Source organism: Panthera tigris, chromosome E2, assembly GCF_018350195.1.
Source record: "Panthera tigris isolate Pti1 chromosome E2, P.tigris_Pti1_mat1.1, whole genome shotgun sequence".
Classification (NCBI taxonomy): domain Eukaryota; kingdom Metazoa; phylum Chordata; class Mammalia; order Carnivora; family Felidae; genus Panthera; species Panthera tigris.
In genome coordinates, this window is record NC_056674.1 from 105,593 (window position 1) to 129,439 (window position 23,847).

Genomic DNA, 23,847 nt, shown 5'->3' on the forward strand with positions numbered 1-23,847 from the left:
TGCTAGGGGGTGGGGCTGAAGGGTCAGAGATCAAAGCCAGGCAGCCCCTGGCAGAAGTTACCATTCTGTGGAAGCTTCTCTGAGAACGGAGCGGGTGCGATGGGCGTCTGGCTGCGACTGGCCTTTTTACTGTTGCTGCTGCTGGGCCTGGGACAGTCCGCATGGCCTGCTGCGGTGGCCCTGGCACTGCGCTGGCTCCTGGGGGACTCTATCTTCTGTGTGCTGCTCGGCCTGGCCATGCTGGCGCGGCCCTGGCTCTACCCCTGGATGCCCCACTGGCTGAGTCTGGTGGCCGCGGCACTCATGCTGGCTGTGTTACCCGCACGGCCACCCCCAGGGCTGCGCTGGCTGCCTGCAGACTTGGCCTACATCTTCAGGATCCTCCACCTGGGGCTGAACATCAAGGCGCGCATGAGCCGCCAGCCGCCCAACACCTTTGTGGATACCTTTGAGCGGCGAGCACAAGCACAGCCCGACCGGGCGCCCTTGGTGTGGAAGGGTCCGGGGGGCCGCTCGGTCACCTTCAGGGAGCTGGACGAGAGAGCATGCCAGGCAGTGTGGGCCCTGAAGGCCGAGCTGGGCAGCCTCACAGGCTTGCTTGCTGGGGAGCCTGCCGCCCTCCTAGTGCTGGCCTCCCAGACCATTCCGGCCCTAGGTTTGTGGCTGGGGCTGGCCAAGTTGGGCTGCCCCGTCGCCTGGATTAATCCACATGCCCGGGGGGCACCCCTGCTACACTCCGTACTGAGCTCTGGGGCTCGGTTGCTGGTGGTGGACCCAGGTGAGGACCTCAGAGGCTAGTAGAGGACAGAGGGGGATGGAGCAGGGGACAGACTTGGAGAACTGCTATTCAGTGGTCCTGGTGGGGGCTGACTTTTTTCTTCACCACGTCTGTTTTGATCCTTTTTGCCAACAAATACTAATTATGGGGCTCTTTACATAAGAATGCAAAAGTTCTTCTCTGGGGGCTGCTTTCTGTATTGCTTGCAGTAGACTCTTCTCCCCTATCTTTGGGTCTTGGGTCTCCCCTCTTGATGTCAGATATGGGCCTTTCCCCAATTTCTTTTCCCTGCAGACCTCCAGGAGAATCTGGAAGAGGTCCTTCCCAAGCTACAGGCAGAGAACATCCGATGCTTCTACCTCAGCCACTCCTCCCCAACCCCAGGAGTGGGGGCTCTGGGGGCTGCTCTTGACGTTGCACCCATCGACCCTGTGCCCGCTGACCTACGTGCTCGGATCACATCAAAAAGCCCTGCCCTGTTTATCTACACCTCAGGGACCACTGGTGAGGGTGCCCAGCAACTCTAGCCCTGACCTCTGAACCCTTATGCTGCTCTGACCCCAAGTTGACATGTGCCTCAAACTTGACCTCTGAAACCCATCCTGCCCTTTGATTGTGACACCTGGCCTGAACTCTGATCCCCAGTGTGAATTCAACGGTCAGCGCCAGAATCCTGCTTCTGCCCAGTAAACAGCCACTAAATTTGGAATTTTTCTTCCCTGAGCCCACCCTCAAATCCCCATACTTGACCATCTTCTAAGAGCCTCAAGCCTCTCACTGCAGACCTGACCACAGAGACCCACTCCTGTATGCTGGTCCCTCTTGTACTGTCCTTTCACCACCCACCCTTCCCACTCCATTCGCCAGGACTCCCAAAGCCGGCCATTGTCACACAGGAACGGCTGCTACAGATGTGCAAGATGCTGTCCCTGGGTGGGGTCACAGCTGATGACGTGGTCTACACAGTCTTGCCTCTGTACCATGTGATGGGGCTTATCCTTGGAATTCTTGGCTGCCTGGAGCTTGGTAAGACCTTTTCTGAAGACCTCTCCAATCCATGGGACCTCCAGACTCAATATCAGAGTGGGCTTTCAGGGTGACAAGTCCCCACAGGTTACCCAGCACCAAGGTTCTCACCTTTGACAAGGGACACACAATAGCAGGCCCCAGGGCTACTTGGACAGAAACTTGGTCACTTAGACAATCCCTAATGGCTTTGCTGTGGTCCGAAGGTAATGAGGTGGTATGAGTGCTGGGATAGTCAGTGAAGGGTAGGTATTCACCAAGAATTCCACTGGGCTATCATCCTGGACACCTGATTAGCAATTCAGACTGGGACCTCTCCAATATTTTCTGTTCAATTTTTTATAAAAATTTTGAAACATATACAAATTTCTAGATATTTCTACATGATCCTCATGTACCCAACCACCCAGCTTCGGCCACCATCAGCATTTTGCTTTCAAATATACACAGTAAGCAAAAGTAGAGAAAATAGTTTGATGATATCCCACATATCCTCATCCACCCTTGACAATTGTTAACATGTTACTAGTTTTATTTCATATATAATTCCCCTCTTCATTTCTGGATTATTTTAGAACAAATTTTAGCCACTGTATCTTTTTGTTTATAAGTATATCAGTATGTATCTCTAATATATAATGACAAAAACTGTCACCGTAGAGGTGGCTGGGTGGCTTAGTTGGTTAAGCGTCTGACTTTGGCTCAGGTCATTATCTCATGGTTCATGGGTTCAAGCCCCGCATTGGACTCAGTGCTGACAGCTCAGAGCCTGGAGCCTGCCTCAGATTCTGTGTCTTCCTCTCTCTCTGCCCCTCCCCTGCTCGCACTCTATCTCTTTCTGTCTCTCAAAAATAATACATAAAGCTTAAAAAAAAAAACAACCTGTCACCATAGTGATATCACACCTGACAAAATTAACAGTAACTTTAATATCATCTGATGCACAGGTCATGTTCAAATCTTCCCAATTGTCTAATTGTCTTTTTACAGTTAAAGTCCCCTCACAATACTTGTGTGTTCTTTGCTCCTCTTTACCCTGCAGATTGTAAAGTTTTATTTATTTATTTATTTATTTATTTATTTATTTATTTATTTATAGAGACAACAGGAGTGGGCAGGGGCAGAGAGAGGGAGAGAGACTCCCAAGCAGGCTCCACACAGCCAGCACAGAGCCTGACGTGGGGCTCGAACTCACAAAATGGGGGATCATGACCTGATTCAAAATGAAGAGTTGGACTATTAACCAACTGAGCCACCTAGGTGCCCCTCCCCTGGAAATTCCCTCTAGAGATATTAGATTCAGTTCAATTATTAGATTCAGTTCAATTATTGTTGGCAAGAACCTTGGTGGGGTGCATTGTACTTCCTAATACATCACATTGAGGGCAGCCCATAACTATTATCCTACCTTAGAGAGGCTAAGATAAATAGGGGAGATTGATTGATTGATAGTTGGCACAATGTTACACTAGTTTCAGGTGTACAACCTTATGATTTATATACTGGGGAGCTTTATTTGGAAAACTCCCTATCAACATTCCCCCGGGTTTTACCAGTTCTTGAAGACCTTTATGACATTCATAAAACATTTCTAATAATCATTAATGGTTAATATCCATAGCCCTTACTTAGCAGTGCTCACTTTGTACCAAGCATTGAGCTTGGTACACATTCTGAAGATAGGATTCGAACCCATGCCCATCTATGCTCGTCTCATGCAGGTAGTCCTGGCTCCACCAGGGACACACAGATCGGCTCCAAAACCTGTGCTTCAGAGGGTCACGGTCATATGATCAGAGCAGCTTATCACAGTGGCATGGAAGCATGACCTGAAACCCTTTCTTCTCTCCCCTCTCAGGAGCAACCTGTGTCCTGGCCCCCAAGTTCTCTGCTTCCTGCTTCTGGGATGACTGTCGGCAGCATGGTGTGACTGTGATCCTGTATGTAGGCGAGGTCCTGCGGTACCTGTGTAACACTCCACAGGTGAGGTGCTAAGATTAGGGCTCCATGGTGAACACCTAGGGTATGAAATCCCAGATGTCATACCAGGTAAAGGTTTCAGGTAGATTCACATACAGGAGTCAAGCAAGGTCCCTTAGGTAAAACTCCCCAGGTAACAGCCACAGATGATGAATCTCACACAAAGTTTCCAATCGTGGCTCCTTTGATGATCAGCAGTGCTACCTTGGGCAGGTGACTTCACCTCTCTCAGCAGCCTCAGTGTCCTCATTTGGAAAATGGGGAAAATAATTCAGAGGGAATGTTTGTGAGAATAAAACATATATAAAGAGCCTAGAACAGGGGGTGGCTCAGGGTAAACTCACCAGATGTGAACTTATACAGCAATGAGGTATGGATCCCAGGTAAAATGCTCCACATAAGGCCCCCAGGTATCACCTTCCCCAAGGTGAAGTTTCAAGTCACTCCCCAATTTACCTCTAAGAAAGGCCCCTAAGTAACCCCTCCAGATAACTTCCCCCAGGTAAAAGTTCCAGGTACTACCCCTATATAAAATCCCAGGTATTTCCTCTAGGTGAGGACCTGGATTAGCCCTGCAGTCACCCCTAGGTATCTCTCCAGGTAAGGCTTCTAGGTAACTCCCCCCCAGGTAACCTCTGCAGGTAACCCTCCAAGTACAGACTCCAAGTAAGAACCCTTGGTAGATGCCCTAGGTATAGACCCTCCAATCACCTCCCAGGTAAAGATGGAAAGATGGAAAGATAGCCTTTGTAGGTAAGGGTTCCTGGGCACACTTGAGGTCACTTCCTCTTCATTCTTCTTGGGATGTTCCTGCAGCGACCAGAGGACCGGACACATACAATCCGCTTGGCAATGGGCAATGGACTCCGAGCAGATGTGTGGGAGTCCTTTCAGCAGCGCTTTGGCCCCATTCGGATCTTGGAAACCTATGGCTCCACGGAAGGCAACATTGGCTTCGTCAACTATCCAGGCCGCTGTGGGGCCCTGGGCAAGATGAGCTGCTTGCTTCGAGTGGGTTGGGTGGGACAGTGGCCCTGACTGAAGCTGAGCTCACAGGACCTCTGCTGACCCTTCTCCATCCCCCACTCAGATGCTGTCCCCCTTTGAGCTTGTACAATTTGACACGGAGGCTGAGGAGCCTGTCAGAGACAGTCAGGGATTCTGCATCCCTGTGGGACTAGGTACGAGGGTCAGGAAGCCTTCCCTGGGTGTGGGAAGGACGGGGATCATCTGCTTCTTGGCTGGAACAAGTTGCCCAAAGCCTTGAGTTCAGTGCTCAGTGGTGGTGTCTACTGCCTCACCCAGAACCTGTCCTTGGCCTGTCTGACTACTGCCTGGGACCCTCTGTCTCTCAGTTCTGCCCAGCTACCCTGCCTCAATCTCTTTTTCTGCTGGGTCTCTGGGTGTCTATTTGAGTTGTTCTCTTGAGCTCTCGGTGGAAGTCATGTCTTCCCAGGCATCAATCTCTTGTCAATATCTTCTCCTAGGGTCTTCTCTCTTGGGGGTCTTACACAGTCCTGGCTATATCTCTTTTTTCCCAGCACCATTTGTCTCTGTCCTTCCTCTAACCCTTGTTATCCTTTTTCTTTTTTAAGATTTTATATTTCATCTCATCTTATTTCATGTAATCTCATTTCATGTATCCAACATGGGGCTGGAACTAACCACCGAGATCAAGAATCACATGTTCTACTGACCGAGCCAGCCAGGTGCCCTGCTTGTTATCCTTTTTCTAGGCATCCCAATGCCTCCTTCTGTCTCTCCCTCCCTCTGTAACTCCAGGTCTCTTTCTGTCTCTTCTCTGGCAGGATCTCGATGAGGGAGTCCATCATGGTTGGAAACCTCCTGGCTGGGGGCTACTGGGCTCCTGAGGTTCTTTACCATTGTTAATGCCCTAATTCCTGCTTCTACCCCCAGGGGAGGCGGGGCTCCTGTTAACCCAGATAGTGGGCCACCACCCTTTCCTGGGCTACCGCGGGGCACGAGAGCTGTCGGAACGGAAGTTGGTGCGGAATGTGCGGCGCAGGGGCGACGTTTACTTCAACACCGGAGACGTGCTGGCCATGGACCGAGAAGGCTTCCTTTACTTTCGGGACCGCCTGGGGGACACCTTCCGGTCGGGTCCCCAGGGAACTGGGAGGGCGGATGGCCCGGGTTCCCCGATTCTTTGAGGGAGCCAGGGCGAAGAGGCGGGATTTCCGGATTCCGGGGGGGGGCGGGGGGGGGGGGCTTCCCGATCCTGAAGGGGCCAGAGTTGAGCAGAGCCGGCAATCAGATCTCGTTGGAGGAGGGGCTTGGTGGGCAAGAGGCGGGGCATCCTGTTTGCCAGGGTTGTGGTCACAAGCATTGGCTTCAACCCCACAGATGGAAAGGTGAGAACGTATCTACGCGGGAGGTGGAGAGCGTTTTATCCCTTGTGGACTTCCTGCAGGAGGTGAACGTCTACGGCGTCTCTGTACCAGGTGTGGAGGATTCGACTCATTAAACCTCCAAGAGCTTTATCCAGATTTTATCTGGATTTTGTCTGTGGGTGTTATCCAGATTTTAAAGGTGGGGGAGCTGCAGGGGCACAGCCAGTGAGAAGAGATGGGCCAAGGAAGAGGGTCAGCCATGAGCACTGTGAGGTGGGTGAGTGGAGAATGACTGTTGTGCTTCTCAGGTTGTGAGGGCAAGGTGGGGATGGCTGCTGTGCGGCTGGCCCCAGGCCAGACCTTCGATGGTCAGAGGATGTACCAACATGTCCGCACTTGGCTCCCTGCCTATGCTGCACCCCATTTCATCCGTATCCAGGTGAGCTCAGGGTGGTGGAAGTGGGGGGGGGGGGAGGTCTTGGCCAGGGACTCACAATAGGGATTATGCTTACTGTCCCTGCAGGACGCCCTGGAGATCACAAGCACGTTCAAACTGGTGAAGTCCCGGTTGGTGCGTGAGGGCTTCAATGTAGGCGTCATTGCTGACCCCTTGTTCGTGTTGGACAACCAGGCTAAGACTTTCCAGCCCCTGACACCGGACACGTACCAGGCCGTGTGCAATGGAACCTGGAGACTCTGACCATCTGGCCTGTCCACATTTGAAGTGGCAGTGCCCAATGCAGACTACCACTCATATTGGCAGGATCCTCTCCACCACAAATCTGCTGAGGGTTATCATGAATCGCAGCCTGGCCATAACCCCAGTTGAAGAGAGTAAGATGACTGTGGGCCCAGTAGTGGAGTGAGAATAAACTTGGATGTGTACACACATGTCTGCGTGTGTAGGGCTAAGGGCAGGCAGCCCTAAGATGGGCCATTTTGGCATAAAGATGATTTTATGATAAAAGCAATACAAACCCGGCAGATTCAGTTCTTTATCTCTCCCACTACTGTCTAAAAGGATTTGATAGAGGATCTGCTCTAAGAGAGCTATCACCACAGATAACTACGTTATGACAGGGAGGAACCTAGGAAGGCCTCTTTAATCGAATTCTTGTGTCCTGTTTCCGAATGCCCACCCCCCAAATATTTACTTTTTCATCTTCTTTTTAAAATTTTTTTTGAGAGAGAGAGCAGGGGAGAGGGGCAGGAGAATCTCAAGCAGGCTCCACTCTCAGTGCAGAGCCCAATGCAGCACTTGATCAAGAACCCTGGAATTGTGACCTGAGCCAAAATCAAGAGTCAGACGCTCAACCAACTAAGCCACCCAGGCGCCCCTTTCATTTTCCTTTAAATTGCATTTCTTCCTATTGCAGTCATGGACCCCTACACCTTCCTCTGTTTAGTATGATATATGCCTCCTTTTGCCTGTCTTTGGAATTTTATGGCTGTGTGCACACTGTATATATACCAAATTAGATTTTTCTCCTGTTAACATATCTCTTGTCAATTTGATTCTTAGACAAGCCAGAGAGACCTTGAAGGGCAGAGGAAATTCTTCCTCCCCAACAGTGGGTGGAGATACAAGCGAGGAATTCAGGGCCTACTGTCCTCCAGAGACCTTACTTCAGGGTTCCCCCTGCTTCCCTACCAAGGATCTTGACAAGCCTCAAGGAATGGCCCTGTCTGGGCAAGGCCAGAAGTATGATAGGATTCAGCAGCCTTGAAGCCATTCCAGGGTTGAGAGATGAGGCTAGCCTCAGGCAAAGCAGATAAGTGTATGGTCTGTAGGATGTAAGATGTGCTATCATGGCAGTATGACAAGGACATCGGGCTAAGCCAAGAAATGTGAGCAAATAACTGGAAAAAGAGCATCCATGTTAGAATGCACCTGCAAAAAGGATGTGGAACAGGTCCAGAGGCCTCTGGTAAACGAAATCCAGTGTCTTAGGGGCCAGAAGAGCCCTCTGGGCACTGTAGGCAGCTACACGCTTTTGCTAGTTTCAGAAAAGAGTAGTGCATGCTGTGTTGGGGACTTTAAATGTTACTTGATCATTATGGGAACTGTGAACTGTAGGCCAAGGGAAAGAGATGTTGTCATGAGTGGCAAAGCCTAGGGGAAGTGTAGTCCTCACTGTCTGAAGAACTGGAAGGGCTTCTTTGGAATTAGGATAAATGCAGATAGGAATTTGAGGGCACTGGACCTCTGGTTAGTACATTCCACCCATGTCAGGGGCTTTAGGTGCTGCCCAGTGATGTTAAGACCTGTAGACCTGGAAAAGAGGAATAGCACATATTAATCCTCAGTGAAGTGGTCTGTGCCCTCTCCATGGCAGGAATCACACCTGACCGTTATGGGTGTTGTAGGCTGGGGAACATGTGCGTGTCAAGACTGAGATGACATAGGCCCTGAGAGGTCAGATACTGCAAGTGACACCTGGGTCATTGTGGGGGCTGTTATAGTCTAGTGGTCATGAAGAACTCTATGATGTATATAGTCCAAGTGGGCTCAGGGCTTGAGCTGCTGTCTTCAAGTCCTCTGGAGTTCTGCAGCATAAGCCCGAAGGGACCACCCTCCACTTCCCCCCGGTGCCAACTTTGTATGTGGCTTTCACTAAATCAGTGAAAGCTCACCCATGCCCATCTGATTCTAGCTTCAGAATGCCATTTCCTGACACCTCTTACTCCATCCTCCTATTTGTAGGTTTATGTTCTGAAGACTCTCCTCCCTGTGGATTCATTGGGTTTCTGAACCAAGTAAGATGTGTTGGTTTTATCCATCTTGCACCAGAAAGCCAGGGAAGCCACAGCCAGCTCTAGGTTAAGAGCAGAGGGGTCAGCCTGGCAGCATAGGACCCAACATGAACACATTAGTTTGGAAGAGGGCAATGTAAGGGCCAAGACGTGGGGGAAGGCAGGTGATCATAGTTGTTTCCATAGGATCCAGATGGGAGCCACTGACCAGACATGGGCATTGGGAGGCGTGGATTTGAGGAAGGTGGAGTCAATGAGTGATAGCAGGAGCCAACCACACAGGTGGGAAGGAGACTAGTGGGGAGATGGGCAGGGAACAGGCTGAGCTCAAGGGATCAGGAGGGATTAGGTTGGAAACAGCTCCAGGAACTTCAGTTCAAGATGCAGAAAAGCTTGGGGCTACCTACATTGCTCAGGTGGTTGAGCATTTGACTTCGGCTCAGGTCACGAACTCATGGTTTGTGACTTCAAGCCCTGCATTGGGTTCACTGCTGTCAGCACAGAGCCAGCTTCCAATCCTGTCTCCCTCTCCTCAAAAGTAAACCTTTTTTTTTTTAATCTTAAAAAAAAAGATGCAGAAAAGATTGTATATGACTTGCTGAATACCCACTAGGTGTCTGACACATGCCTTTGCTCCTTTCCCCAGAAAGCTCTCTATCAGTTAGATTGAGGGATGTGTCTGCATTTCACAGCTGTGCAGACTGAGTCTGTGACCTAATCAAGGCTCCCTCGTAGTGGTGAATCTGGGGGAAGGTGTGGAGGGGATAAGACCAGAGTGTGCACTAGAGAAGAGAGGATGAGTACAGCAGAGGTGGGCAGTTCCTCAGAACCCTACAGGGTACCAGGAGGCTTACTTCAGTGGACTTGCACTCCAAGGATCTCGGAGAGCCAGATGCTGCAAGACAGCTCTCCCTGCCACCCTATCTCCCCTCCTTGTAGGACTTGTGACGCTCCAGAAGCAGAAGATGGGTCTGAAACTGTTGGCAGGTGAGGAGTGAGGGAAATGTCATGTCTGTGCTCACTCTGTGTGGCAGATGGCTGCCAAACCTTGCAGGTGATGGGACGACAGAACCACCTTGCCTCAGATTCCCAAGCCTGGATCCACAGACTCCTCTCCTGGCAGAGCTGAGACTTGCGGCAGCCTCACAATGTCCACCTTGCCCAAGTCTCCTAGAACACTCCCCCCCCCCGACACCTCGGGTTGCCAAGAAGATACGTCCTAGCACCTCACTGGAAAATAGACAAATTTCATCTCTACCCTTTAGACTCTCAAAAGGACATGAATTGAAGCCAAAGCTTCAAAGTTCTGTGATGATCATACTTAAATTGTGTTGTTAGGTGCACCTGACTGGCTCGTGATCTTGGGGTGGTGACTTAAAGCCCCATGTTGGGTGTAGAGATCACCTAAATAAATACACTTAAAAAAAAAAAAAAGATGTTATTGTTAAACCCTTCTGAACCATGACTAGAGGCTGGGAGGAGAGACTGAGGTTGTGGATTTCCACAGTGCTGTGCAGGGATTTACACAATGTACATCCACTCCAACTTATAATTTTTGGTCTTTTCTTTTTTGTTCCCAAGAAAAGAGACCACTAACATCCCTAGGGGTGAGGCCTGAGGTCAAGACCGGGCCTGCTCTGCTGAGGGCCACAGGGAGAAACCTGGGCCCCAGTCCACCACGTGTCCCAGCCACGTGGAGGTGTCCCATGATGGGAGGGCATCACACACACATGGCCTTAGGTAACAGCAAATCCTCTTTCCAACTGAGGGAAGAGCACAGGTGGGCACTTGCCCACTGACCCTGCAGAAACAAGTAGTCCCATCCGGTCTCCTCCAACCTGTTATCGTGGTCACCTCTCACCAGGGCAGTGGGGATATAAACACCCCTGTAATGGTGACTTTGGTAACAACAGGGCATGGCCAGGGCTGAGGCTCGGGTGAAACCTGAATGAACACATTGATGTTTGCCTCCCTCCTCCCACCCCAGGGACCTCCGCCTCTACTTCCTCCACGTCCTGTGGGACTGCCATGTGCAGGAAGCCAGGCCTGGCATCGCCCAGCCTTCACACTGGCAGACTAGAGCACGAGTGCCAGAGCGTGGGGGCAGAGAGATGAGCTGGGCCTGTGACCTGGATTTAAGTCCTGGGCTCTGCTCTGTGCAGCGGCACACTCCCACTCTCTGCCTCAGTTTCCTCAACTGAGAAGTGGGGATACCAGCCATAGTAGCCATCTCGCAGGGCTGGCAGTTGGCACATGTTGGCCCTTATCGAGATCCTGCTTGTCAAGGTGCTGCAAATACCCTCTGTAGCCTGAGTCTCTCTCCCTCTCTCTTCCTTTCTTTTCCCCAGAGGTGGAGACTGAGGCTCAGAGCCCAAGGCCAACACCAGACCCCAACCTGACTTACTATCCACTGGGCCCGCTCCCAGAAGCCTCTGATGAACTGAGGTCTTGAGAGAATATCCTGAGGGTCAGCCTGTTGGCCAGTATGTGCGCGGGCGTCAGAAATTTCTAGGACTGCCTCCCCAACATTCCAGCATTCCCCTCCTCACCTGAGTGCTCACAGTCATAACAGGCATGAAGCGGCACTCTGATTGCCCAGTCTCTGCCCACCAAAGTCCCAGCCTCCACGTCCATCCCCCTGATCCTTCTGTAGTCAGATCTCTTAGAGTTGCAGTGAGCTGGTGCTGAAATGGCAAATATCGTCATCATGTGCAGACGGCACCACAGGGCACGCACAGGGCTTCTCCAGAATGTGCAGGGAACAAGGGCATTTTCCCACAGCCTGGGAGAGACTAGAGCCGTGAGCTCAGGCGTCAGCAGGGTTCGAAACTGCCGGTGGGCCTGAGGTGGGAGTGGGCCCAGCTACTCTGCCCAGCGTGCCCTCTGATGGCGCCCCTGAAGAAGGCCTGGCCTGGGGGCACAGGCCTGCCCCACGCCGAGGTCGCCGCACGGGCTTCTCTCCCGTGTGGATCCTCTGGTGGTGGAAGAGGGCCGGGCGCTCGCGGAAGGCACGGCCACAGTGTGCGCACACAAAGGGCTTCTCACCCGTGTGGATGCGTCGGTGGCTGAGCAACACTGCGCCCTTGGCGAAAGCCTTGCCACAGTCCCCGCAGCGGAAGGGCCGCTCCCCAGTGTGCAGCAGCTGGTGCTGCGTGAGGTTAGAGCTGTGGCTGAAGGCGCGGCCACACTGTGTGCAGGCGAAGGGCTTCTCACCCGTGTGCACGCGCTGGTGCTTGAAGAGGGAGGAACCCTGGCTGAAGGCGGCACCACAAAGGGCACAGGTGTAAGGCTTCTCACCCGTGTGCGTGCGCTCGTGCTGGATCAGGTGCGAGTTGCGGCAGAAACGGCGGCCACACTGAGCACATGCGTAGGGCCGCCCGCCTGCGTGGATCTTGCGGTGCTGGCTGAGGTTGGAGCCGTGGCTGAAGGCCTTGCCGCACTCGCTGCAGCGGAAGGACTTCTCAGCGGTGTGTATGCGCTGGTGCCGCACCAGCGAGGAGCTATGCCTGAAGGCCTTGCCACAGGCCGGACACGCATAGGGTGTCTCACCGCTGTGGATGCGCTGGTGCTGCGTCAGGTGTGATGTCTGGCTGAAGGCCTTGCCACACTGAGAGCATTCGTATGGCCGCTCTCCAGTGTGGGTGCGCAGGTGCTTGAGCAGGTCAGAGCTCTTCAGAAACACTTTGGTGCACGCTCTGCATTCGAAGGGCTTCTCCCCGGAGAGGAAGCTGGGGCCTGTGTGGAGGGCCTTGCCCAGCTGATCCCAGGTAGGGGGTTCTTGGCTAGTAGGGAGCCCATGAGGCTTCTCACAATCCACCCCCGCTTTTCCTCCCTACCTAGCACAATTAACTTCGAGGTCTGGGATGCATGGGAGGACTCTGCTACTGGCCTCCTATGAGTATGGCTTCTACCTATCAGATGCCCTCGGGTGCTGGCCTGGCGAGAGGGCTTCTATGATGGCCAAATCCCTGGGTTGGCCATCCTGTGGAGTCCTAAGTGGTGAGGTCAGCTCAAGGTTAACAGTAGCCTCACCAGAGCTCTGGCATAGGAGAAGTCTATCCTCCAAAAATACAGACCCCCCCCCCTGTGGACTTTTTCTCCTGAGAGAGGGAGGTGCCCTGCCAACCCACTGAGCTTTTCCCACATTCACAGGTGCCAGTGAAGGTAGGTGCTGGAGGGGAACCATTCTGGAAGGTCACTGGTAATGCTGCTTCTTCAAGAACAACCTGTCATATGCAGACGAAGGCATAGAAAAGATATATACTGAGTCATCCTGGCCAAGAGGAGGTGATCAGGGAAGGCCTAGTGGGCAAGCAAGGGGGATTCTAAGGATGAGGTATGCAAGCTGGGGAGAAAAGCCATGGCCAGACACCTTTCCTGTATGTAGTTCACTTCCATCTCAGGGCACTCCTCAAGCCTGCTTTTGCTTGAGGCTACCGAATCCTATAGGCTTTACTCACAAACCCTATTTCCCCAAGCCTCTTCCCTAGCATGGTGAACTCTATGAGGGCAGGAGCAGGAGAGACCTGGTAGATAGAGGCTGTGCCCCAGTGCCTGGAAAGGGGTACCCTGGGAGCTACCCCTTGAATGGCAAGCCAAGGCCAGAGCCGCCAGGAGAGGCTGATGGTAGGAAAACAGGAGGGAGTCAGGCCGGAAGCAGGAGATGAAAGTGTCCAGGAAAGCAGGGAAACGGGGGACAGAAGCCTGGCCATTGGTTAGCCCCAAGCTCACACCCTCTGAGCCCCCACTCACCAGGGCTGGGCTTTCTCTGAGCATTCCTGGCTGGTGTCACAACTGTCCCGCTGAGAACCCAGGGCTCCTCGCCACGCTCCAGCTGCAGGACCACCCGGGGTCGTGAGGCAGAGAGTCCTGTGAGAAAACAGAAGCAAGTGAGGGGCCAGGCCCAGCTCAGGACAACCTACTGCCCAAGACATGGCAGGAGTGAGGGGCTTTGTGGGACATAGATGGTGTCATCTGATGCCTCACTGCGGGGCAGGACTCACAGGAAAAGTTCAATGGTCCCCGTGAGGAGAACCGTGTTGGCAGCACCAGATGAAAGGGGCCGAGCCTAGACACAGGCGCCACAGTGGCACAGGGACACTCAGCCAATTGGTGTGAGGCTGCTCACAGGCCAACAGGAGAGAAGGGGTTAGTGCTGGCAATGACTGAGCTTCCCACGGAAAACCCAGGGCCTTACCCAGCGAGGACACAAGCGCGAAGTTCTCTAACATCACGTGGCAGTTCTCTAACATCACGTGGGCTGTGTCCAGGAGCTCCCATCCTCCTGGGAGAAGTACACGGCCACATCCTCAAAGGCCATCAGGCCCTACAAGAGTCGGCAGGGGAAGGCAGACACAATCTAAGCTCTGGCTGTGGGACCCAGGACCCGCCTCCCTGTCCCAATGGCTACCCCAACTAGTGTCCCTCAGATGCTTACCTTCCCCCCCTGCCCCACCCCAGGGCTCTGCAACTCTGCAGACGAAACTTCCCTCCCCTCCCCTCCACCCTACCTGTCTAGGGCATACAGGTCTTCTCAGACTCCCTACTAGCCACTCTATACAAGGCAGCCAGAGCAAGCCCATGGCCTTCAGATGGCTGCCACTCCAAAGGCGGGCCCAGGTGTCCACTCGTGCTCCAGTCTTTGCACAAGTTGACCCTCTCCAGACGTGCCACGCCCTTACCTGTTCTTGTAATTAGCAATTGTACAAGTCCTAGCTGTGGACCCACAAGACATGCCCATCCCCGTAAGGATGCCCGCCTCTGCTGAACCTGCCTGACATTCCAAGGCTGCTCCTTCAGCCTGAAGGACCGGCTACTCCCCTCCAGTCACTATAGGACTGGCCCCAAGAGTCTGGTCGCCACACAGGAAGCCAGTTCCCCTCTCCCTCTATAGCTCTTTGAATGTTTGGAGACATTTAATTTTATTTAAAAAGTATCCGTATGGGGGCACCTGGCCGACTCAGTCACTAGAGCTTGCAACTTTGGATCTCAGGGTTGTGAATTTGAGCCCCATGTTGGGTGTAGAGGTTACTGACAAATAAAATCTTGAAAAGATAAAATAAAATAATATAAAATCATCCCTATAATGTGGAATTAGTTAGACTACAGGGATCTTGATGCCTAATATTGAGAGAAATGCTCATTGTTTGATAAATTCATAATTTAATGAATTGGAAATGAATAGCAGCAACAAATCTTCCTCTGTACACAAAATAGCTCCAATACATATACCTGGCTCCCATTCTACCCTGAACAAGATGGCACGGGAGATGGGGGGTTATGGGGGGTGTTGTCTGTGGCAGGTGCTTGGACCCTAACCACTTGGTTGGACATCTGTGAGCTCCTGTTCCCATATCAGTAAAAGCAAAACAGATAGTAGTAAACACTCGCATTGGGCTGAATTGTGTAGAGCACTGATTCTTTCCTTGGCTGGGTTGAGCCTACTGATGAGCTCATTGAGGGCACTCTTTGTTTCTATTACAGTGTTTTTTATTTCTAGCCCTAACTTTTGATCTTTTCTTAAGAGTTTCCATCTCTTTGCTCACATTATCCATCTATTCCTGTATTTTGTCAATTTTTTCATCTAGAGCCCTTAACATCTTAATCATTGCTATTTTACGCCCGTCTGATAATTCCAACATCTGTTCATATCTGAGTGTCATTCTGATGACTGCTTTGTGTGTCTTCGGGCTGCCTTTTTTCTTGCCTTTTGACATGCCTTGTCATTTGTTGTTGAACACCAGACACATGTTTGTTAAGAGGAACTAAGGCGACAGGAGGTTTGTATGAGGATTTATGGTAATATGGATAGGAGGAGGGCTGTGTTTAATGTTTGCTGTAGCAGGAGATGCTGGAGCCTTCAAATTCCTCTAGTGCCCTAGTTGTTGTCTCTTCTCTAGACTTTGTGCTCTGGTAAGTATTCTTCTTTGGAGAGAGTCTGTGTCTTGCATCTGTTTTAGTTATAGTGCACTGTTGTTACACTGGAACTCCACTGATGTGGTGTATGGGTGACAGGGGAGAGGAGCATACTAAATCTTCCAATGAATACTCGGTCTTTAGTGCGACTGCGCCTCAGGAGTATATCTCCACTCCTATAGTTTTCTTCCCTTCTTTCTTTCTTCTTTTCTTTCTTTCTTCTCTTTCTTTTCTTTCTTTCTTTCTTTCTTTCTTTCTTTCTTTCTTTCTTTCTTTCTTTCTTCTTTTTTTTCTTCCTTTCTTTCTTCTTTTTCTTGACCCCACTGCCTTCCCTGGCATTTCTCAATGTATTTCCTTGTAGCCCTGGCCCCTGTTGACTATGACCTCTCTCACTTAGGTGAGAGAAGGCTAGTGGGACCTGGAATGGGAGCACTGTCTTTCCCCAAATGGAAATGGCTCCAGTCTTTATTCCTGTAGTGTATGGAAGTATAACAAGGGTTATCTCTCTGTTCAGATGACACCTCCTCTTCCTCTGCTTCATGCTAACAACTTAAAAACAGGAAATGCCAGTTCACTGAGTGCATATTGGACATACCCAGTATAGAGTCCATGGGGTCACTGTCAAGTGGCCAGGAATTAGGTTCACTGCAGGCCTGGACAGCCCAGACTTGGGGCCCCTCAACAGGTGCGACTACAAAGTGATATGGTAATTCTCTTGCTCACTTATATGTTTGGGGGATTTGGTACAGCCTTAGCCTCTGGTCACAGGGGAGCACCATGTTGGGTGGTAGGTCTTCGTGCTAGTTATACCTGGACCCTAACCCCTTGGAATGCACAAATGGCTGTCATCCAATAGCATGTTAATAAGACATTTCAAAGATGCTTGACCAAGTCAGGACACACTAAGGGGAGACTGGTGTTGGAAGACCTGAGATAAAGAGATCAGGGAGTGAGGGGAAAGGGTGAGATATGAGCCTCAGAAGGTGGGCACAGCATGGGGCTGGAATCAGGAGAGAAAAGGAGAGTGGGAAGACAATCTGGAGTGTCCAGTGTATAAAAAGACACAACAAGCCCTAATCAGGTAACTTGCCCCCATCAAGACAGCACATATAGACACAATTGAACCAAAGTGTCTAAGTAATAGGATATGTATAATAGAATATGTATGGGCCACCTGGGTGTCTCAGCCCAGTAAGTGTCTGACTGTTAATTTTGGCTCAGGTCATGATCTCACTATGGATGTGCAGACTTACAGATTCATCAGCACCTTATACAAATCCCTGCTCCCCAAAGCCCAGACAGCTTGGGGCACTCACTCTTTTTGCTATTATATTTGCAAGGTTTAAAACATAATTATCTACTTTTCTTATTCCCGCCCCAGACTAGAAACACAATGAATTAATATTTATTTGATAGATCACACACATTTTTTTTTCTTTTTCTTTTGTTTTTTAAAGTAAACTCTGCACCCAATGTGGGACTCAAACTCAAGACCCCGAGATCAAGAGTTGCTAGCTCCACTGACTGTACTAGCCAGGTGCCCAGATCATACACATATTTTTTTCTCCCCCACCCTAATCACACATATTTTATTCTTTATTCAATTGATGTTTCTGGGTTTTTTTGTTCCACACCACTCTAATTAGCATGGCTTAGTAATAAGTTTTAACATCTGATAAGGAATTTTCTCCTTACTTAAAAAAATATTTTTTAAATTTTTTAAAGTTTATTTATTTATTTGGAGAGCAATAAAAAGTGTGAGTGGGGGAGGGGCAGAGAGAGAGAGGGAGACAGAGAATCCCAAGCAGGGTCTGTCCTGCCACCACAGAGCTTGATGCGGGGTTCGATCCTATGAACTGTGAGATCATGACCTGAGCTGAAACCCAGAGTGGGTTAACCAACTGAGCCACCCAGGCACCCCTAAAGTTTTTCTAATTAAAATTTATTTATTTATTTTGAGAGAGAGAGAGACAGAGAGAGAGAGGGCCTGAGCGAGGGAGTGGCAGAGAGAGAATCCCCAGCACGCTCCACACTGTCAACACGGAGCCGATGTGGGGCTCGATCACATGAGCCATGGGATTATGACCCAAGCTGAAAACAAGAGTAGGATGCTCAACAGAATGAGCCACCCAGGTGCTCCTCTCCTTACCTTTTTTTAAAGTTTATTTTTTTTATTTTGAGAAAGACAGAGAGAGTGAGCGGGGAGGGGCAGAGAGAGAGGGTGGAAAGAATCCCAAGCAGGCTCCGTGCTCAGAGGGAGGAGCCTGATTAGGGTTCAGTCTCATGAACCATGAGATCATGACCTGAACCAAAATCGGAGTTGGACTCATAACCAACTGAGACACCCAGGCGCCCCATCCTTACTTTTATTTCAAAATATGCTTAGGTAGTTTTCTTAGTCTGTTTGGGCTGGTGTAACAGAATGCCACCAACTCAATGGCTTATAAACAACAGAAATTTATTTCTAACAGTTCTTGAGGCTGCAAGGTCCAAGATCAAGGCACTATCATATTCATTGTCTGGTGAGAGCCTGCTTCCTGGCTCACAGAGGGCCATCTTTCCACTGGCACAAGAGGAAAAGGAACTTTCTCGGGTCTCTTTTATGAGAGCACAATTTCACTCATGGGACCTCTGCCTTCATAACCTAATCACCTCCCAAAGGCCCATCACCAAATACCACCACATTGGGGATTAGCCTTCAATATGAATTTGGTGGAGACACAAACATTCAGACTAGAGTAGCACTGGTCATGTGTCAGAACTCTTCCCCAGTTCTTCCTTCCATCCCCCAACAAAAACCCCACTGCTTAAGTGAAAGGTAGTAGAGGCACCATGCTTTTGTTCTGTTCTTATAGGGTGGCTGCTGTGGCAGGGATCCCTGTCTGGGTGGTAGACGCCCTTGTAGTTGGGCCATGAATCCCAGGAACAACGGATCCTGGCCTAGGGAATAAATCATGCCTGGCACATAAGCATGTGAGCTTTCCAAATACAGTCAGAGGCTATAGTGATGACTTAGGTGGTGAAGTTTCTTAAAGACTACCAAGTCCACAGGGTCTTCTTGTCCCATCTTTCCCTTACTATTCACTCCACCTCCTTCCCTCTTTGGGCTCCACTTCCACCCCCTTCCCTCTTTGGGCCTGTGCTTTCAGGTTTAATGATTCAAGATGAGATTTTCTCTCTCAGTAAATGAGCCGTGGTGACAAACAATATTGATAACTAGAGGCATCTCATGTTTGTCTCCCTCCTTCTTCTTTGGCTCTTTTCTCTAGACTGCTTGTCCCTGGGGAAGGGTTTCTGAGGAGATGTGGACATGGTTGCCGGCTGCCCTGGAGTGAGACCTCACTGAGTTTGGGTCTCCTGTGTTTCCTGACATGCCACCCATCCAAGGAAGGCCAGGCAGAGCCACATGGATTGGAGTTGTGGCCAGGTCTCTGCTGTGAGAGGTTGGGTGACAGGAGGCCCACAGGGAGAAACTTCTGAGAATGGTGTGGTGCAGGGGAAAACCTTTGGAAAAGGTAGGGTGGGAAGTTCTTCTGGGAATGGTGAGGTGGGTGGGACTTCTGGGAAGGGTAGGCTAGGCAGAACATTCTGGGAAGGGTATAGGGTGGGGGGATCTTTGGGGAAGAATGGGGGGACTATTCATGGCTTGAGGGGCCAGATCTGAAGGGACAGCAGATGTGGTAGGAGAGGACGTCTCCAGGGTGTGTTTAGTGCTGGGGAGTAGGAAAGGCAGACATGGTCCAGACAGCCCATTGCAGAGTCAGGACAGGATGGGTGGGGCCTTCACAGAATGGGAAGTGGGTGGAGCACATACTCGTGGGCAGACACTTGTTCAGATACCCTTAGTATTTCTGAGACCATGGGAAAACACAAGTCTCCTGTAAAAGTGAACTGCCTCGTTGAGTACCCATGGCTCATTAGGAGACGGGTCCACCCATAGGCATCTGCCAGTGTGGGAAGAGACTGTGGCCTGTGCAGACCCCAGAAAAGCCTTTGATTCTCCAAAAGATGGTGCTCACTTGAGGGGCGTTGGAGTTGGTGATGGGCACGGGTGGGTGAGACTTCCCAGGTGTGGTTTAGGTGGTAAAACAGGATTATGTGGATGAACATCTGTTAATTTAGAAGTTCTCTATTTTAAAGTGACTGGAAGAGTGTTTATTTGTTTATTGTATGATGTGAAGTTTGCTTTATAATTAATGTATGGATCTTTTGAAAGAAAAGTATGTCACAAACAAAGCTGATGCTCCAAGGAGAAGGGGATGGGTCCACTGGTATAGGGCATAGTGTGTACCTAGCCCACTGCCCTCACACAGGAGACCTGACCTTTCTTGGGCTGTGTCTCCTCATCTGTCAAGGGGATAGTTGTGCTTCTGGTATAGGGAAGGGTGGGGGGGTGTTGAGTATAGTGCTCAGAGCAGGCCTAGCATGTAGATAGTACTGGAGTGCCATCTGCCCTGGTGTAGCATCTGTCAGTCCTTCATTCCTTGTTTTTGCTGAATGCTATTCGCTATTCCACTATATGTTTATCCCACAATTTATTCATCCATTTCTCTGTTGATGGACATTTGGGTTGTTTCCACCTTTGGCTATTTTGAGTATGAACTTTTTTTTGTTTTGTCTTGTTTTGTTTTGTTTTGTTTTGTTTTGGATGAACATTCTTTTAATACATTTAAATTTTTTTACCTTTATTTTTTGAGAGAAAGAGTGAATGTGAACAGGGAGTTGGGGCAGAGGGAGAGAGAGAATCTTAAACAGACTCCATGCCCAGTACAGAGCCCAATGTGGGGCTCAACTGACTAAGCCACCCAGGTGCCCCAAGTATGAATAATCTTGTACATGTACTCGTTTTGAGTACCTATTTTCAATTCCTTGTTGTATATATCTGGAGTACTGACTAAAGCTTTAGCAGGACCCCTTTAGCTGTTGTGGGGCAAAAAGAACATGGAGGAGAGGATGTGGTGAGAGAGAAGCCAATTCAGTTAAGGGACTAGTGCCATGATATGGGAAACAAGGATGGCAGCAGTGGGAGAGTGAAGGGTGATCAGATCGTGGACCCCAGATGAAGATTATGGGGGCCCCCTTTGTTTCAGCTCTGAGCAACTAGAGGGATAGAGTTACCACTGAGATAGGAAGTGGTTAGAGGGGTAGGTAGCATTGAGCCAATAAAGTCTAGGCTGTCTAGGGACTTCTGGGTGGGACTGGAGGGGCAGTTGGCCTGGGGAATCAGGAGCTGAACATAATGTGACTGTGGTATAAGGGCTGGCAAAAGTGGAGGGGAAAGAAGAGCATGTCCCCAAGGCAGGGATAGACCAAAGGTGCAAGGGATGAAGAGCAGTCTTGTGGGTGGGATGGAGTTCCCTGGGAATGTGTGTCCACTCTTCCAGTGCCTCTCGGTTCGGGCCGAGGTCCCTCTCATCTCTGGGCACTATGGAATCCTGCCTGTTCTGCCCCCTCCCCTGAATCTGCTCAAAGCAAGGATGGAGAGGAGATGACCTAGGTCTGGCTGGACAGATGTGTCCCAGTCCCAGGGACCTGTGACTTTTGAGGACATGGTCATGGCCTTCACCAAGGAGTGGGGGGGCCAGGGGGTTGCGCAGAGGACTCTGTACTGGGAGGTGAAGCTGGAGAGGCTTTAGAACTCTGCACTGCTGGGTGAGGCCAAGCTCTGTCCCTCCCTTCCATTCATGCATGAGATTCAACAGCGTTGCATGTAGCAATCACTTGTTTTTGGTCATTGCTGTCTGCATAGTATTTCACTGCATGGATATCCAGTGTAGTTATCCACACTGCTATTGGTGGGTATATCAGTGAGTGTCCATTCAGGAGGCAGAAGAAATTTTCAAACAGTAATTTGAACAGGGTAAATTTGATATAAAAAGTTATTAATTAGGGGCATCCGGGTGGCTCAGTCAGTTAAGCATCTGACTCTTGATCTCGGCTCAGGTCATGATCTCCTCGTTTGTGGGTTCAAGCCCCGTGTTGGGCTATGCGCTGGCAACGCAGAGCCTACTTGGGATTCTCTCTCCCTCTCTCTCTGCCCCTTTCCCCACCAAAATAAATCAGTAAACTTAAAAAAAGTTATTAACTCTAACAGGGATAACTCTAAAAATTCTAGGGTTGAGAGAGAGAGAGAGTGCCAAAGGTAAGAATAAACTTTCAAGGTGGGAGCTCTGTCCTCAAGGTTGGGGGTTGGGGTTCAGACTTTGTTGGGGGAGGTGTGTTTGGAGCGCACTGGGTGGCAGAGAAATTCTCTGGGTTGCCCAAGCCAAGCAGGAATCACCACCTTGGTGTGGCGGTAGGCCAAGGCTACAGGCAGGCATGCAGAGGGAATTAAGATGCCACTACAGCTATGAGGCCTACAGCATGATGTTATCTGTTGGGAGAGGCATTGGGAATGTCCTGCTAGCAGGGCACCTTGGGGTGCATGGTATCCACATCAGGAGGGCCGTGGTGAGGTGGTTACTAGGTCAGGACAAGGCTTGGAGCTTGCCCAAAGAATGCCTACTTTGGGCAGTCTTCCACATGTACCACGGCTGTTGTGCAGTTGCAGGAAGAGAAACAGACACTCTTGTGGTTCTCCTCCAGTGCCTTCTGCTGACAAAGCTTAACAATGTGCTTTCTGCAAAGGAGAAATGCCTACAGGGTCCAGCCCACTACTGCAGAGCAGGTAAGAACATGGAGCGGAGAGGCAATAAATTGATAACTGCAGTGGGCTTGGGGCTGTTTTCTGATCTTTTACTTTTATATATAGTTCCTCTAAATGTTTTTGTACACGTGTTTTGGTGCTCATAAGCATTCATTTCTGTCGGGTGCATACCCAGGAGTGGAATTGCTGAGTCAGAGTACACATGTATTTAGTTGTAGTAGATACTGCCAAAGTTTTCCAAAATCATTACGTGCTTCATTTCTTATTCTTAAAAATTTTATTGAAAAACACTATCACCATTTCACTCCACACTCCATTCATCACTGGATACAGGCCCGTTTTCTACCTTTGGCTATGAACAGTACTAAACCCATTTATGATACATTATTGTATTAGTTTTCTATGCTGTTTAACAAATTGCCACAAACTTGGTGGCTTAAAACAACATCCATTCATTAGCTCACAGTTCTAGAAGTCAGAAGTCTGGGAGATAGTGGCTGGGTTCTCTGCTCAGAGTATCACAAAGCTGAAATCAAGATGTTGCCTGGGCTAGGCTTTTATCTGGAGGACCTGGGAATTATCTGCTTCCAAACTCATTCAGGCTGTTGGCAGACTGCAGTTCCTTGTGGTTGTAGGACTGAGGTCTCTGTTTCTTTGCTGGCTGTTTCGCCAGGGGTTGTTCTTACCTTCTAGAGGCCACAGTGTTGTTCCCCTATCTTCAAAGCCAGCAATGCGTATCAAATTCTTCTCATGCTTCAACTCTTTTGGACTCTCTTTTCTGCCACCAGCCAGAGAAAACTCCATGCTTTAAAAGGGTTCATGTGATTAGGCCACACCTACTGGGATCATTTCCATATTTTAAGGTCAACTTAACCCAATGACAAGAGTGATAGCTCATCATATTTACAGGTTCCAGTTCTGAGCTTCCTCACCAATATTTGTTATTGTCAGGGTTCTTATTTGCTATTTTGAAGACTGAGAAACCCATCATATTATTTAAGATTTGTATCTTAATTATTCACATTGGCCATGCTACGAATACCAGAATACCAAGCATAATGCCAGGAGCAGGTTATGTAAACACAGCAGGCCAGGCCCTGCCTTCTCAGCACTGGTATTTCTCTGATTACTTCTGAGCATGTATGTCTTTTCTGGTTTGTTGGTCCAATCAAGTTTTTTTCTGATGTGAATTACTGATTCACAGCTTTTATCCACATTTATAATAGGTTTTTAGTCATTTTCTTTTTGAGTTAAAAAATATTTTTTGTTGGAGAACTTCTTGGTGTTGTGGGGGGAGGAGAGGACTTGGAATTGGGGCAAGGAATCCAGTGTTGTTTCAAGGGAAAAACAAAATGAAACAAAAATCCCATGTTTCCTAAAACTCAACAATCCCACTT

At 49.8% G+C, this 23,847-nt stretch overlaps 1 protein-coding gene and 1 pseudogene across 1 annotated transcript; one reads left to right on the forward strand and one right to left on the reverse strand.

The window, feature by feature from the left end:
• The first annotated feature begins 99 nt into the window (after positions 1-99).
• On the forward strand, positions 100-7,026 carry SLC27A5 (solute carrier family 27 member 5). Its single transcript, XM_007093531.3, has 10 exons — positions 100-778; positions 1,073-1,282; positions 1,646-1,804; positions 3,663-3,787; positions 4,601-4,795; positions 4,875-4,965; positions 5,702-5,900; positions 6,149-6,246; positions 6,444-6,574; positions 6,659-7,026. The coding sequence occupies exons 1-10, from the start codon at positions 100-102 to the stop codon at positions 6,833-6,835; spliced, it is 2,064 nt and encodes a 687-aa protein (XP_007093593.1). The 3' UTR covers positions 6,836-7,026.
• Positions 7,027-10,343: 3,317 nt separating this feature from the next.
• Positions 10,344-14,209, reverse strand: LOC122234215 (annotated as a pseudogene).
• Between the last annotated feature and the right edge of the window lie 9,638 nt (positions 14,210-23,847).